The sequence below is a fragment of the Siphateles boraxobius genome, unplaced genomic scaffold, assembly GCF_051911475.1.
Source record: "Siphateles boraxobius isolate OS27281-9 unplaced genomic scaffold, OSU_SipBor_1 102, whole genome shotgun sequence".
NCBI lineage: Eukaryota > Metazoa > Chordata > Actinopteri > Cypriniformes > Leuciscidae > Siphateles > Siphateles boraxobius.
Window position 1 is genome coordinate 1,360,001 of NW_027508703.1, and position 17,500 is coordinate 1,377,500.

Below are 17,500 nucleotides of genomic sequence, written 5' to 3' on the forward strand. Positions count from 1 at the left end.
GACAAACCAGCCTTTTGAAGACAAGTAAACACCTTCTGGAGATGTTGAATGTGGGTTGAAATAGAAGGAGAGTAAACCACAATATCATCAATGTAGACCAGGCAGAATTTGATTTTGTGCTCTCTTAGCACCTGTTCCATAAGCCTCTGAAAAGACGCGGCCGAGTTTTTAAGACCGAAAGGTAGACACAAAAATCATATAATCCTGAAGATGTGCAAAATGCTGTTTTTTCAACACTGGACTCGTCCATCTCCATCTGCCAATACCCACTTTTAAGGTCCAAAGTACTGAAAACTTTGGCTCCATTCAGTGATTCCATTATATCAACAATTTGCGGCATAGGATATGCATCTAAGTGAGTCTTTGCATTCAACCCTCTGTAATCTACACATAGTCTCTTGCTCCCATCCTTCTTGTCTACCACAACTACTGGTGATGCCCGCGGAGAGGTAGAAGGCTGAATGATTTTTTTTCAAGCAATTCTTTCACTTGACCTTCTATAAAATCATTCTTATAAGCAGAGACTTTGTATGGCGTTTTTCTTACCGGTTGCTGGTCAGTTGTGATGATCTGATGTCGAATAATGCTGGTTCGGCCTAGACTTTGTGTACATACCGTTGGCCATTGTACCATCAGGTCTTTTAGCTGTGCTTGTATCTCAGGAGTTGTTTCAGCATGCTTTGATGCTTCAGAAATGAGATGATGTTCCTCTTCACTTATGGCAGGATCTTCTTCTGTATCCAGGATCGCCATGTAAAAATGGTTGGTGGATGGTTCATCATGGAAAGAAAAAGGCAATGTCCATTTATTTTGTGTTACCTCAGGCAAATGAAAGTTAAAGGTATTAAAATCCAAAACCATTTTAGATTTTTTCAAAAAGTCAAGGCCCAGGATTACTGACACTGCTAAATCCTTATCTTCCATCACAAAAAAATCCATTTCAAACTTTTCTTCTTTGATCTCACATATCCATCTCACCTTTCCGATAGCTTTTTGACATTGTCCATTTGCTAAAATAAAGTTCTGATTGCTTGTATAAAACTGATCACTTCCTTTCTTGCTCAGTTCCTTCCAGATCTTTTTCTGGACAATCGAAAAAGTGCTTCTGGTATCAATTATAGCATCAATGTTAGTGTGATTGATGGTCACAAGTAGTTGAAGAGCTCTGTATCCTTTGCTGGTGTTATGTTGATCTACCAGCATCAGTTGATGTTCTCTTTTTGACCCTGCTGCTGGCATTCTTTTCTTTTGCTCCTCACTATTAACTAAACTCCAGTGGTTTTTAGCTCCCATCCAATCCTTCTCAATCTGTGTCCCCAAACGAACTAATTCATCGACTGTGTTTGCAGAGCTTCTCAGCAAACTGGCTAATCTTGGGTTGCAGTTTCTGAGAATTGCATTCACGAACTCTGTTTCAGTCATTTTTGGATTGTTTCTCATACAAAGGGCTCTATAGTGGTAAGCAAAATCCCGAATACTCTCTTTGTTTTGTTGTCTCCTATTTATGAGTCTTTGTGCAGCCACTTCTTTAAAATCCTCATTTAAAAATGCAAACAAAAACTTGTCCTTAAAGCTTTTCCATCTACCTACGTTCTTTTTTTCAGCACTCCACCAGTCTTTTGCTGTACCTTTTAGTACCACAGCGAGTGACGCCAGTAGTTCTTTATCAGGCAAGGGGCGAAGATTAACATACTCCTCAACTCTTTCGATAAATCCAACTGGATCATCCACACTTGCATTGGTGTAACTGGGAAACTCTAATTTAACCGGCGGATTGTATGGTGCTGGTATTGTAGGCAGAGACATATATTGTTGACTCGAGTAAGCTTGTTTTTGAGTGCTTTCTTTCTTTGCATTTTTATGATGACTGACCATAGTCGCAGGAATGGGAGTAGAGGAAAGTGGATTTAGAGCTTGAATCCTCTGATCTAGTTGTTTAGCTCTCCTTTTTAGACAATCCACCATGCTCTGACCTAAATCAACTATCCTACTGTCCATTTGTGCTTTAATTCGATCATTTTCTCTTTGGATACGGTAGTTAATTCTATCTTCAAGTTGTTTCATCATATCTACCACTGTGTTGTTAATTACACAATCACTCACCCTATGTTCGATGTCAGTAAGGTGTTCTTCAATGTCGGTTAAACGTCGCTCTGTTACCCTTCCATTTGAATACACCTGCTGCTCCTCAAATACAACCGGTGGTGGAGGTGGAATTGCAGTATATTCGTCTGGATCGTCATGCTGATCTTGTATTGCTAATTTTTCTTTTTCTTCTTCTGAATCGATATAAAGTCCACTAAAAGTGTCAATCATTTCATTCACTGGCTCTCTCCTCCGAATGAATGCTTCATCGGAGAAATCCTCGACGGACAAAATCTCACCCCTATCCATTTTTAGACTATTAAGTTTGCTGCAAGTTCGTTTACTTGATCCTTTTCTTTTAATTATGTAATATTACCCCCTCTAGGTTCAAATATCTCTTAGTATTGTCCCTGTTCGGGCGCCATTTTGTAACTTTTCTCTTTTTGTTTTTCTGATTTAGCTACTAATGAGGGTTTATCAGATAGATCAAAACTGTTTAATGAACTTAAGCAAACATTTTACCGACTTTTGATTTTTTTAGGTTTTATTCCCCCAATGCTGGCGCTTTCTAATAATTATTCAAATGAAAGACTAAAAAAAATCAATCATTGTCTTTCATTTCCCACACAAAAAAACAAATAATCTTATGGTTCTTATCTGAGATGAAGTTCTGTCCCATGAAAAAAAAAGAAGTTACGTAACTTGATGAAAACATTGAGTGCGTTGAAATTTGATGCTATGAGAAAAAACATTGAGTGCGTTGAAATACTTCTCTCTTCTTTAGCATTGTCCATTTCGGATTGAGCTTAAAACCCCAAGGTTTCTCAATGAGTCACTTTTTTGAGGTAGCCATCAAGAAACATAAGCTCCCACTACCCAAACTGACTTACTTCTTAGGGTGTACTCACACTAGCCAGTTTGAACCGTGCCCGAGTGCGTTTGACCACCAAAGCGCGGTTCGTTTGACTAGTGGAGTGCTCCGAACAGTGCCCGGGCGCGGCTCGATTAGCCGGCCCTGGCCCGCTTGGAAGAGGTGGGCCAGAGCACGGTTCAGTTGGACTCGGGCGCGGTTCGCATGCAGTGTGAGCGCTAACCGTGCTGGAGCACGGAACAGGACGCGTGATGTACGGGAACTGTAGTCCGTAATCAAAGCTGCAAAGTCCTTGCTGCACTTCAGCTGGTACCTTGCAAACCTCCTTATACGAGCAGCCCGATTACGTGAAAATTTTCGCGCCACTAAGGCGACACATCTGTTTAACAACAGGCTGTGAGAGGGCTGTGGACCACCGTGGACCAAACGACACAAAATTATCCAAAAAGAAAACAGAGCGATGGACGTCATTGTGTTCAGAGAGCGCCGCTCTTCTTGTTTATCCCGAAACCGTCGCACCATAATGACGTAAGCGTGCTCCGGCACGAATGCTGAAACCCTATGTGAGTGCAGGCCAGAGGGGGAGTGGGGAGGGGGGACAATCGTTCTCGGGCCCGGTTCATGGCAACCGTGCCTAGTGTGAGTACAACCTTAATGTCAGCTTTTTCCTTATATGCCAAACAGGTGAGCCTATATAGCGCCCTCTAATGGCTTGTAGTGTTTCTACACCATTCCATTCTTACACTACAAATTAACTGTTACAGATATTTCATTCTGTTACAGTCTTGCCGAGCACACATACATAACGGCGAAGAAGATATACGCCAAGTAACGTCTACCATAGACATCTATGGCGTCTACACACTGCCGGCGGGAAGAAGACGAGGAAGATGCAAGCCGAGATAAATGTAGAGCTGCTGGTCTCGTTGGTGTCGGAACAAAAGGAACTGTATGACAAACGCGACAGCGACTACAAAAATATTGATAAAAGAGAACTGTTATGGAGTAGTATTGCAGAGCAAATGGGCCTTGATGGTGAGTTTCATTTCACTTAATTGTCTTTCATGTACATAGGCTTGTAACTTTTATTTCTGTTTTACATTAAGCGCCATCTAATGTCAGCGAATGAATTTGCATGTTCACTCGGCTCATCGTCAGCGAAAATCGCTTGGGTATGAACACAAAAAACGCGTTGAAAAACGCTGGCGAATAACGCACGCCGATATTCGTCCCGGTGTGTACGGGCCTTTACACACACACATCTGTATACTTACGGAATAAAGCCATGTCTTCCTGTGGGGACGAGCGGTCAGCGCTGCTCCTGAAGAACACAACACACAAACCACAACCGTCCGATCAATTCCTCACGCACAACATCACTGTCCACAATCAATTACAATCATCAATTTTGATTACTGTAATTACACAAAAGTACTACAAATGTGAAAAAAACCCTTTACAATAAAGTTATTTATGTATTATGGTTGTATTTGGTGCAGAGTCTTTAATTTGTGCTGATTTAAATGTTAGATGTTCTGCTCGTATATTACAGTAATGAGAATCTAACGCGTATCAAAACAAACGTAAAAAATAAAACAAACGCTGCATTAAGGCCCGTTCACGACTATGACCACAAGATATAGTTCTGGAAACCGTTCTAAATGTAATATACACTAGTTAACAGCACTACTATAAACATAACAGCACAGAGGAACAATATCGCTGGAATCACTTTCAGAGCGATGTTTTCCAACTAATGAACGATAAAAACATTGAGCCAATCAGAATCCATCCTGCTTTAAAGAGCAGAGCATTTAAAGCGGCAGGCGACACAACTGCAGCGTGAGCTCATGATCAACAGAATGATACCGTCCGCTGGGGTCACGCTAATACACTCATCGTTACAGCTGGTGTACACACCGGCACAGCAATGCACATTTGGATATGAGTATATTGGTGAAGCTGGAGACGTGTGTGTGTGTGTGTGTGTGTGTGTGTGTGTGTGTGTGTGTGTGGAGGTCACCTGTCTCTGGCGAGGGGCGTCAGGTTGACTCTGTTCCTGAAGTCCAGGAGGATGCTGTGGCACTTGTAGAACTGGGCGTGGCAGGTGTTGCAGATGAACTGGGACAGAGCCGGGTCTCGATCCATGGGGATTCCCAGCAGCTGCTGGAAGTCTGAGCAGAAGAGTGGATACACACCACACGCCTCGCCCTGCAGCTGCGCAAACGCCTGACGCAGACGCCGCGTCGAGAACTTCCCGTGACACAGGCGACAGAAGCCCGTACTCATCCTGCCTGTGAGAGGGCAGAGGTCAAAGGTCAGAGCATTATCAGACAGACACAGGCGACAGAAGCCCGTGCTCATCCTGCCTGTGAGAGAGCAGAGGTCAAAGGTCAGAGCATTATCAGACAGACACAGGCGACAGAAGCCCGTACTCGTCCTGCCTGTGAGAGGGCAGAGGTCAAAGGTCAGAGCATTATCAGACAGACACAGGCGACAGAAGCCCGTGCTCATCCTGCCTGTGAGAGAGCAGAGGTCAAAGGTCAGAGCATTATCAGACAGACACAGGCGACAGAAGCCCGTGCTCATCCTGCCTGTGAGAGGGCAGAGGTCAAAGGTCGGAGCATTATCAGACAGACACAGGCGACAGAAGCCCGTGCTCATCCTGCCTGTGAGAGAGCAGAGGTCAAAGGTCAGAGCATTATCAGACAGACACAGGCGACAGAAGCCCGTGCTCATCCTGCCTGTGAGAGAGCAGAGGTCAAAGGTCAGAGCATTATCAGACAGACACAGGCGACAGAAGCCCGTGCTCATCCTGCCTGTGAGAGGGCAGAGGTCAAAGGTCAGAGCATTATCAGACAGACACAGGCGACAGAAGCCCGTGCTCATCCTGCCTGTGAGAGAGCAGAGGTCAAAGGTCAGAGCATTATCAGACAGACACAGGCAACAGAAGCCCGTGCTCATCCTGCCTGTGAGAGGGCAGAGGTCAAAGGTCGGAGCATTATCAGACAGACACAGGCGACAGAAGCCCGTGCTCATCCTGCCTGTGAGAGAGCAGAGGTCAAAGGTCAGAGCATTATCAGACAGACACAGGCAACAGAAGCCCGTGCTCATCCTGCCTGTGAGAGGGCAGAGGTCAAAGGTCAGAGCATTATCAGACAGACACAGGCGACAGAAGCCCGTGCTCATCCTGCCTGTGAGAGAGCAGAGGTCAAAGGTCAGAGTATTATCAGACAGACACAGGCGACAGAAGCCCGTGCTCATCCTGCCTGTGAGAGGGCAGAGGTCAAAGGTCGGAGCATTATCAGACAGACACAGGCGACAGAAGCCCGTGCTCATCCTGCCTGTGAGAGAGCAGAGGTCAAAGGTCAGAGCATTATCAGACAGACACAGGCGACAGAAGCCCGTGCTTATCCTGCCTGTGAGAGGGCAGAGGTCAAAGGTCGGAGCATTATCAGACAGACACAGGCGACAGAAGCCCGTGCTCATCCTGCCTGTGAGAGAGCAGAGGTCAAAGGTCAGAGCATTATCAGACAGACACAGGCGACAGAAGCCCGTGCTCATCCTGCCTGTGAGAGAGCAGAGGTCAAAGGTCGGAGCATTATCAGACAGACACAGGCGACAGAAGCCCGTGCTCATCCTGTCTGTGAGAGTGCAGAGGTCAAAGGTCGGAGCATTATCAGACAGACACAGGCAACAGAAGCCCGTGCTCATCCTGCCTGTGAGAGAGCAGAGGTCAAAGGTCAGAGCATTATCAGACAGACACAGGCGACAGAAGCCCGTGCTCATCCTGCCTGTGAGAGAGCAGAGGTCAAAGGTCAGAGCATTATCAGACAGACACAGGCGACAGAAGCCCGTGCTCATCCTGTCTGTGAGAGTGCAGAGGTCAAAGGTCGGAGCATTATCAGACAGACACAGGCGACAGAAGCCCGTGCTCATCCTGCCTGTGAGAGGGCAGAGGTCAAAGGTCGGAGCATTATCAGACAGACACAGGCGACAGAAGCCCGTGCTCATCCTGCCTGTGAGAGAGCAGAGGTCAAAGGTCAGAGCATTATCAGACAGACACAGGCGACAGAAGCCCGTGCTCATCCTGCCTGTGAGAGGGCAGAGGTCAAAGGTCAGAGCATTATCAGACAGACACAGGCAACAGAAGCCCGTGCTCATCCTGCCTGTGAGAGAGCAGAGGTCAAAGGTCAGAGCATTATCAGACAGACACAGGCAACAGAAGCCCGTGCTCATCCTGCCTGTGAGAGAGCAGAGGTCAAAGGTCAGAGAATTATCAGACAGACACAGGCGACAGAAGCCCGTGCTCATCCTGCCTGTGAGAGGGCAGAGGTCAAAGGTCGGAGCATTATCAGACAGACACAGGCGACAGAAGCCCGTGCTCATCCTGCCTGTGAGAGAGCAGAGGTCAAAGGTCAGAGCATTATCAGACAGACACAGGCGACAGAAGCCCGTGCTCATCCTGCCTGTGAGAGAGCAGAGGTCAAAGGTCGGAGCATTATCAGACAGACACAGGCGACAGAAGCCCGTGCTCATCCTGCCTGTGAGAGAGCAGAGGTCAAAGGTCAGAGCATTATCAGACAGACACAGGCGACAGAAGCCCGTGCTCATCCTGCCTGTGAGAGAGCAGAGGTCAAAGGTCAGAGCATTATCAGACAGACACAGGCGACAGAAGCCCGTGCTCATCCTGCCTGTGAGAGGGCAGAGGTCAAAGGTCGGAGCATTATCAGACAGACACAGGCGACAGAAGCCCGTGCTCATCCTGCCTGTGAGAGAGCAGAGGTCAAAGGTCAGAGCATTATCAGACAGACACAGGCGACAGAAGCCCGTGCTCATCCTGCCTGTGAGAGAGCAGAGGTCAAAGGTCAGAGCATTATCAGACAGACACAGGCGACAGAAGCCCGTGCTCATCCTGCCTGTGAGAGGGCAGAGGTCAAAGGTCAGAGCATTATCAGACAGACACAGGCGACAGAAGCCCGTGCTCATCCTGCCTGTGAGAGAGCAGAGGTCAAAGGTCAGAGCATTATCAGACAGACACAGGCGACAGAAGCCCGTGCTTATCCTGCCTGTGAGAGGGCAGAGGTCAAAGGTCGGAGCATTATCAGACAGACACAGGCGACAGAAGCCCGTGCTCATCCTGCCTGTGAGAGAGCAGAGGTCAAAGGTCAGAGCATTATCAGACAGACACAGGCGACAGAAGCCCGTGCTCATCCTGCCTGCGAGAGAGCAGAGGTCAAAGGTCAGAGCATTATCAGACAGACACAGGCGACAGAAGCCCGTGCTCATCCTGCCTGTGAGAGGGCAGAGGTCAAAGGTCGGAGCATTATCAGACAGACACAGGCGACAGAAGCCCGTGCTCATCCTGCCTGTGAGAGAGCAGAGGTCAAAGGTCAGAGCATTATCAGACAGACACAGGCGACAGAAGCCCGTGCTCATCCTGCCTGTGAGAGGGCAGAGGTCAAAGGTCAGAGCATTATCAGACAGACAGGCGACAGAAGCCCGTGCTCATCCTGCCTGTGAGAGAGCAGAGGTCAAAGGTCAGAGCATTATCAGACAGACACAGGCGACAGAAGCCCGTGCTCATCCTGCCTGTGAGAGAGCAGAGGTCAAAGGTCAGAGCATTATCAGACAGACACAGGCGACAGAAGCCCGTGCTCATCCTGCCTGTGAGAGGGCAGAGGTCAAAGGTCGGAGCATTATCAGACAGACACAGGCGACAGAAGCCCGTGCTCATCCTGCCTGTGAGAGGGCAGAGGTCAAAGGTCAGAGCATTATCAGACAGACACAGGCGACAGAAGCCCGTGCTCATCCTGCCTGTGAGAGAGCAGAGGTCAAAGGTCGGAGCATTATCAGACAGACACAGGCGACAGAAGCCCGTGCTCATCCTGTCTGTGAGAGTGCAGAGGTCAAAGGTCGGAGCATTATCAGACAGACACAGGCAACAGAAGCCCGTGCTCATCCTGCCTGTGAGAGAGCAGAGGTCAAAGGTCAGAGCATTATCAGACAGACACAGGCGACAGAAGCCCGTGCTCATCCTGCCTGTGAGAGAGCAGAGGTCAAAGGTCAGAGCATTATCAGACAGACACAGGCGACAGAAGCCCGTGCTCATCCTGTCTGTGAGAGTGCAGAGGTCAAAGGTCGGAGCATTATCAGACAGACACAGGCAACAGAAGCCCGTGCTCATCCTGCCTGTGAGAGAGCAGAGGTCAAAGGTCAGAGAATTATCAGACAGACACAGGCGACAGAAGCCCGTGCTCATCCTGCCTGTGAGAGGGCAGAGGTCAAAGGTCGGAGCATTATCAGACAGACACAGGCGACAGAAGCCCGTGCTCATCCTGCCTGTGAGAGAGCAGAGGTCAAAGGTCAGAGCATTATCAGACAGACACAGGCGACAGAAGCCCGTGCTCATCCTGCCTGTGAGAGAGCAGAGGTCAAAGGTCGGAGCATTATCAGACAGACACAGGCGACAGAAGCCCGTGCTCATCCTGCCTGTGAGAGAGCAGAGGTCAAAGGTCAGAGCATTATCAGACAGACACAGGCGACAGAAGCCCGTGCTCATCCTGCCTGTGAGAGGGCAGAGGTCAAAGGTCGGAGCATTATCAGACAGACACAGGCGACAGAAACCCGTGCTCATCCTGCCTGTGAGAGAGCAGAGGTCAAAGGTCAGAGCATTATCAGACAGACACAGGCGACAGAAGCCCGTGCTCATCCTGCCTGTGAGAGAGCAGAGGTCAAAGGTCAGAGCATTATCAGACAGACACAGGCGACAGAAGCCCGTGCTCATCCTGCCTGTGAGAGGGCAGAGGTCAAAGGTCGGAGCATTATCAGACAGACACAGGCGACAGAAGCCCGTGCTCATCCTGCCTGTGAGAGAGCAGAGGTCAAAGGTCAGAGCATTATCAGACAGACACAGGCGACAGAAGCCCGTGCTCATCCTGCCTGTGAGAGAGCAGAGGTCAAAGGTCAGAGCATTATCAGACAGACACAGGCGACAGAAGCCCGTGCTCATCCTGCCTGTGAGAGGGCAGAGGTCAAAGGTCAGAGCATTATCAGACAGACACAGGCGACAGAAGCCTGTGCTCATCCTGCCTGTGAGAGGGCAGAGGTCAAAGGTCAGAGCATTATCAGACAGACACAGGCGACAGAAGCCCGTGCTCATCCTGCCTGTGAGAGGGCAGAGGTCAAAGGTCAGAGCATTATCAGACAGACACAGGCGACAGAAGCCCGTGCTCATCCTGCCTGTGAGAGAGCAGAGGTCAAAGGTCAGAGCATTATCAGACAGACACAGGCGACAGAAGCCCGTGCTCATCCTGCCTGTGAGAGTGCAGAGGTCAAAGGTCAGAGCATTATCAGACAGACACAGGCGACAGAAGCCCGTGCTCATCCTGCCTGTGAGAGGGCAGAGGTCAAAGGTCAGAGCATTATCAGACAGACACAGGCGACAGAAGCCCGTGCTCATCCTGCCTGTGAGAGAGCAGAGGTCAAAGGTCAGAGCATTATCAGACAGACACAGGCGACAGAAGCCCGTGCTCATCCTGCCTGTGAGAGGGCAGAGGTCAAAGGTCAGAGCATTATCAGACAGACACAGGCGACAGAAGCCCGTGCTCATCCTGCCTGTGAGAGAGCAGAGGTCAAAGGTCAGAGCATTATCAGACAGACACAGGCGACAGAAGCCCGTGCTCATCCTGCCTGCGAGAGAGCAGAGGTCAAAGGTCGGAGCATTATCAGACAGACAGGCGACAGAAGCCCGTGCTCATCCTGCCTGTGAGAGAGCAGAGGTCAAAGGTCAGAGCATTATCAGACAGACACAGGCGACAGAAGCCCGTGCTCATCCTGCCTGTGAGAGAGCAGAGGTCAAAGGTCAGAGCATTATCAGACAGACACAGGCGACAGAAGCCCGTGCTCATCCTGCCTGTGAGAGAGCAGAGGTCAAAGGTCAGAGCATTATCAGACAGACACAGGCGACAGAAGCCCGTGCTCATCCTGCCTGTGAGAGAGCAGAGGTCAAAGGTCAGAGCATTATCAGACAGACACAGGCGACAGAGGCCCGTGCTCATCCTGCCTGCGAGAGAGCAGAGGTCAAAGGTCAGAGCATTATCAGACAGACACAGGCGACAGAAGCCCGTGCTCATCCTGCCTGTGAGAGAGCAGAGGTCAAAGGTCGGAGCATTATCAGACAGACACAGGCGACAGAAGCCCGTGCTCATCCTGCCTGCGAGAGAGCAGAGGTCAAAGGTCGGAGCATTATCAGACAGACACAGGCGACAGAAGCCCGTGCTCATCCTGCCTGCGAGAGAGCAGAGGTCAAAGGTCGGAGCATTATCAGACAGACACAGGCGACAGAAGCCCGTGCTCATCCTGCCTGTGAGAGAGCAGAGGTCAAAGGTCAGAGCATTATCAGACAGACACAGGCGACAGAAGCCCGTGCTCATCCTGCCTGTGAGAGGGCAGAGGTCAAAGGTCAGAGCATTATCAGACAGACACAGGCGACAGAAGCCCGTGCTCATCCTGCCTGTGAGAGAGCAGAGGTCAAAGGTCGGAGCATTATCAGACAGACACAGGCGACAGAAGCCCGTGCTCATCCTGCCTGTGAGAGAGCAGAGGTCAAAGGTCGGAGCATTATCAGACAGACACAGGCGACAGAAGCCCGTGCTCATCCTGAGCCAGGAGGCGGCGCTAACTCTCTTAACTCTGGAGGTTAAATGTAAACTTAAAAATGAATTACAATAAATTAATTGAAATGAAATAAAAAATGTACAAGGTGAAGAAAATAACCTTAAACAAACAACAAAAATGCATCGGAGAAAAATTTTCTGTACCTGTTCATTTTTTGTGTATATTTGAATAAAAGTCAAGTTTTTATGAAAAACTACCGTATGTGCATTTAAATGTTTGTATCAACTTTATTGAACTGTTTTATTATATCAGAAATATTAGCAGTTGAATAATAGTTTGGGTTCTGTTGTTGGTTTAGTATTACACTAATGTAATTACAGGGTTCATGAATAATTTCTTACTGCATTTGTTGAGAGATTTTTCCTTAAGAAAAACTGAAATATTATTTTCCAATTCTAATCGGCATGAGCCATTTTTAGACTGAACAATTGCACTGCTGATCAATACCTTTTAACTCTTTGATACTTTACAAATAAAAATAAAATAAATAGTAAATGAAAACATCAAAATAACCAAAAGGAGGTATTTTTATGAGATATGATTGAATAAAACACTAAAAACAAACAGTGCCAAAGGGTTAATCAACTATCATATTCATCTTTTTGTAAAAAATCTTTTGATTAATCGAAACCCAACTGATAGATTAATCGAGTTATGAGCAGCCCTGGGTTGCCAGGTCCACAGGTTAAAGGTTCGATATGTTGCATAAATTGTATTTGACTAAAATAATTGTACTGAAATATTTTACATTAATTCCACCAATGATAAAACTATGCTAGATTATGCTTTTTGAGAGGGAAAACTTACTGTTTATGGTTACTAGGCTACTGTGTATAAGTTGATATAAGTATGACCCATTACAGCAGCTGTAACGTGTGTGTTATTCATGGGAATGGGTTCTGATGTTTGGTTAGGGTCATTGGCAGGTTTGACTGGTTTTACACAGACCTGGCAACCCTGAGAATACGAGACAGACACTTAAAATCCTATCATTCAAACCGAAGCTCCTAAAACCTGTCAGAATGAATGGATAAATGAGCATCCTCTCACCCGCGTCATCTTCATCAGTCCTCGCGCGTTTACTCGCTCTGCTCCTCCTCTTCATCATCTTCACTCATCAATACTTCATCAATATCTGATCTCTTTATGAATCACACACGTCAATCATCTCATCGGCGGTTCACCGCGCGCTCTGCAAGCGGAACTTATGTACAATCTTCCCCAATCAATATAATTTATAAGCGTATACATATGATATGATCAAATATTTAATGAAAACACGACGGTGCAAGACACGACCGGAAGCGCTCTGCTGTCTGTCAACAGGAGTAGCGGATGTGACGACACTTAGCAGAGCAGTGCCACAGCACCGCTAACGGCCGGGTGTTTTCTTTTACTATCTTTATATTTCTTTATATTTTTTATATCAACTACACGTTGATATATATATTTTTTCTTAATAATTATTGTTGTGTTATTATTTAGTTGTTTCACACTGTACTGAATGTTCAAATAAAGCATTTATATTTTTTCTTTTTCAATAATAAAAAACTGTATTTAAATGTATGAATATGAATTTAGCAAAACATAAAATTAATAGTATTCTTTCCTTTTATTTGAGGGAATATTAGTAAAACCAAATCTACTAACGAAAAGTAATTACGTATAAATACTTACGATTTATAATTTATAAATTTATTATAAATCTAGTAAAAGTTTCCTTACATTGAGAGCAGTGTGAAAATAAATGCATCACTATCTCACCAGAGAATGTCTAATATGGGTAAACGGGCTCTGATCTCACTTTACGTCGACTCAACAAACCTCAACATTTCCCCACTCCCACGGGAAATGCGTGAAGTCTCGCGAGACTCGGAAGTGGAGCTGATGAGTGTGATTCCGCTGAGAGCTGCTTACTCGAGCGTGTGACTCTTCTGTAGCGCGATGCGAAGAATTCAATCCCAGTTATCAGCATGAATCATAAGTAAACGCGTCTAAATCTCCGACAGGATCAATAATGGAGGTCAACTCGAGCGGCGCGTCTCCTAAAGAGGAGGGCGAGCTGGAGGACGGAGAAATATTCGACGACGAGCCGCAGAGGCAGAACGTGAGGCCTCCGCGACGCGCCCGGCCCAACCGGCCCCCGATGAACAAGAGAGCGCGTTTACCGGGACCGGGGCTCAACAATAACGCCCCGCTGCCGCTGAGAGCCGCTCACCCGCCCTTCCCCTTCGACGCAACGCCGCGGTCCGGCTTCTGGGAGCGCAGTCACGGCGCGTTGGGCCGCTTCAGGTACCGCGAATGGACCCACGACTGGACGGAGAACCGCGGCTGCAGGATCGAGTCTCCCGGGAGGAAGCGTATCCTTACATCAGCCGTAACACTCGAGTTGAACAACCACAGTAACATTGAAGTACCACGGTAACACTGTGGGAGAATATCACGGTACACGGTATAACCGCGATGTGAAATATTAGGGTTACGCTTTATTATAAGGTGTCATTGTTACAATGTAATTATAAATGTAAGAACTGAGTAATATTAAGCAACTACATGTACTTACTATAGGGATAGGATTATAAGTTTTGTTGAGGGTTAGTTGCCTTTATGCATAATTTACTGTTATAACTATGGTAAGTACATGTAACGTAACAAGGACACTGTAAAATTAAGTGTTACGAAATATAATCTGATACCACAATAATGTGCTGTCATGATATGACTGCTATATTTACGTTTATTGTTTACACTTTTATATTCCTCCAATGTCCCACCAATGTTTTCAGCTAGTTTATTTTGATATAACACTATTGCATGCGGTCGATTCAAACGATGGCATAAAGCTATTCAAGACATCATTCAATGTAAATTGTGATAATCGCAATTACAATTTCAAGAGAATAATCAACAATTATGAGTAGTGGTCGACCGATTATGGTTTTTAAAAGGCCGATGCTGATATCTTAGAGAGTAGGGTGGCCGATATAAAGCCGATTATTTATTTATATATGTATATTTGCATATAAATACACACTTTTATATATATATGTATAGCTGTGTGTGCTGCTTCTTGACGCTGTCTCAGAGAAGCCGGCTGGCAGGAGTCAGGCCAGGAGGACGGGGAACAGCTTCCCGAAGGCCCAGGCTGTGGACGAGAGCTTCGAGGTGCTGCTCCTGAAGTACAAGCAGATCCAGCTGGAGCTGGAGGTCATCCGCAGGGAGGAGCGCATGGCCCTGAAGGAGGAGCCGGAGCCCGCCGCGGCCCCGCAGGAGGAGAAGAAAGCGTTTCAGGCCTTCAACCTCAAGCCTCTCAGACAGAAGCTGCTCACGCCAGCTGAGAGAGATGCACTCAACACCGCCAGACCCGAGAGAGACGCGCTCAACACTGAGAGAGAGCTCAACACCGCCAGACCCGAGAGAGACGCTGTGAACACCGAGAGACCCGAGAGAGACGCTCTGAGCACAAGCACACCCGACGCCGATCAGCAGAAGGACGTACAGGATCACGGTATCAACAATCTTGTGCATTTCACAGTTCTCAGTTACACTACAGAATCCCACGCGCTCCTCTATTAGAAAGACAGAGCGCATTTAGGCCACGCCCACACCAGGGGGAACAATTCCATCGTTCCCACAAGCTGCCTCACTGTCATTTCTGACTTAGCAGCTTTTAGACTGTGTTTTGTGATATGTTACCAGTGTACAGCAAACAAGCTAAAAAACCCAGGAATAAGTTTTTATAAGCTGTCGACCCCAAAAAGCGAGTGTTTTAGGACACAAAAGTGGAGACAGGCTGGAATGAATGGGTAAATCATGGGATCCTGACACTCAGTATGCACTTGAAATACACGAAGTGTGCAGTTAACATTTAGTCACAGGTCAAGTCAAATATCCAAATGTCAGTTTTATACATTATATTTCTGTAAGCTATCCTGTCACCGATCACGTTCCCTCCAGTGGCGTAAGTTAGTTCTCAGAGTAATACGACGCGTTACGCTCTCTCATGTTTCCACTTCTGTGTCCTTTATCGCTCGTTTTGTGTGGTCGACAGCTTATAAAAACGTAGTCCTGGCTTGTTTAGCTTGTTTGCTGTACACCTGGTCACACAGCACTTTTTAGACAGTGTTGTGTGTAGCTGCCTCCTCGTCATTTATGACTTAAAACAAAACACTCTCAATGGAGACGGTAGGATTGTTTACCCCCGGTGAGCGTGGGCTTCAGATTATAACGCGTGTCGCTGTGCTTGCCAGAGGCAAGGCATCACTATTGTTATTGCTCATACTTAAACTTCGGCACGCTACTCCTCCCGCACCGTTTGTCGTAGACCCATGAATGAGGTGTCAAATCGACCGGTTTATTGAGGAGAGGTGTGCTATGTCTATTCTATGCGATCGGGTGTAGAACGTTCATCCGGCGGGCGAAAGATCTGCCAAAAAAAGTCCCATAGGCTTAACATTGGCACAAAATTTGTAAGATTGTATCTTTGGATCAGAATGTCAGTTCAACTTGGGGTTGGGCTCATTTGACTCGGCCTATGAAGTGGCCAATATGTACTGACCTAACAACATAGCCATGCCGTAGCAACCAGTTACAGGACCCTAGCAATCATTAAACAACATTAACAAGCAAAATCTCAGCACCAGAACGTTGTAGAATTACAGAGTTGGCCTTTTTTGACTCAGACTGGCAAACAATCTTTAAATATCAACCCATCAACTGTATAAGCAAACCCTAGTAACCATAAAGAGTACCCTAGCAACCATACAAACACATGAATAAGCTATATCTCAGCACCAGAACATCGTACAGACATGGAGGTTGGCTCGTTTGTTTCGGTGGAGAAACCAGTCTGTAAATATCACCATGGTAACTGTGTAACCACACCCTAGCAACCGAGTGCCTAGTTTTGCTACTTCAAGCACCACTCACATTTTCTTCAGGAAATGTACATTCTAGTTATTATTATTATATTGAGGTATGGAACATCTTTTGTTGTTTTCTCCCAGCTGTGAAGGAAGAGGAGTGTGAACCAGACCTCAACATCTCACCAGTGCCTGACGAGACTCCAGTCGGCCCAGCCAAGGTACACACACACACACACCTCTGAAACTCGCTGGACATCTATACACTGATGCTAAACACTGACCTCACACACAGAAACACCACAAACAGAGCAAAATAGAGATTAAGTGAGTCTAAGATGTAACACAAAAACTGAATATTAAACAATATTTACAATCTGGAAAGCAGTTGTGCGCAAACTAATAAGTGAAACATTGACCGGTTATTAAAATTGGTAATACTTTAGGGTCCAATTCTCACCATTAACTAGTTGCATATTACTAGGATATTGGCTGTTTATTAGTACTTATAAAGCTCATATTAATGCCTTATTCTGCATGAATATATTCTACATCCCTTAATTCCGCCCTTACTAACTATTAATAAGCAGTAATTAGGAGTTTGAGGCAAAAGTGTCTTGTTTGGCTGTTGTGTTGAAATGAATTGATGGCGAGGACAGGGAAATGGGAAGTGTGATAACTTCTGCATACAGTGACTGATCATGATGAGACATCCGCTGTGTGTGTGTGTGTGTGTTTGTGTTTTAGGAGGCCGATCACATGCATGTCTACTGTGAGTCAGTCATTTTATAGACAAAACCCTTCCAGATATCAAAAATCTGCTTGCAATTAAACATCCTCAGTGTCTTGACTTCATGCTGATTGAGCTAATTGTATGTGTTTTAAAGTCCCCCTGTAGTCAATAATTCTCAAACTACATTTTAAAAACACCACGTAGACACATTAACAACATTTAAAAGCGTGATTTTCACCACTGGGGGACTTTAGGAATTGCAAGCTTGAG

The 17,500-nt window shown here is 46.6% G+C and overlaps 2 protein-coding genes across 6 annotated transcripts in view; one reads left to right on the plus strand and one right to left on the minus strand.

Annotated features, from left to right (window-relative positions):
- The window catches only part of znf276 (zinc finger protein 276), a 46,571-nt gene extending 33,504 nt beyond the window's left edge, over window positions 1–13,067 (minus strand). Inside the window, exons 1-3 of one of the 4 annotated variants that reach the window (XM_077245548.1) lie at window positions 12,686–13,067; window positions 4,980–5,250; window positions 4,231–4,277 (exon numbers count right to left, since the gene is read on the minus strand). In XM_077245548.1, the coding sequence (XP_077101663.1) occupies window positions 4,231–4,277; window positions 4,980–5,250; window positions 12,686–12,743 (376 nt within the window). In that variant the 5' untranslated portion in view covers window positions 12,744–13,067. The remainder of the gene's footprint in view (window positions 1–4,230; window positions 4,278–4,979; window positions 5,251–12,685) is intronic. The other 3 variants (XM_077245547.1, XM_077245546.1, XM_077245549.1) reach the window with 3 other exon arrangements.
- Window positions 13,068–13,493: 426 nt separating this feature from the next.
- Window positions 13,494–17,500, plus strand: part of zfc3h1 (zinc finger C3H1-type containing) — a 67,471-nt gene continuing 63,464 nt past the window's right edge. For both annotated transcript variants that reach the window (XM_077245539.1, XM_077245540.1), the window contains exons 1-3: window positions 13,494–13,995; window positions 14,721–15,143; window positions 16,642–16,718. In XM_077245539.1, the coding sequence (XP_077101654.1) occupies window positions 13,653–13,995; window positions 14,721–15,143; window positions 16,642–16,718 (843 nt within the window). In that variant the 5' untranslated portion in view covers window positions 13,494–13,652. The remainder of the gene's footprint in view (window positions 13,996–14,720; window positions 15,144–16,641; window positions 16,719–17,500) is intronic.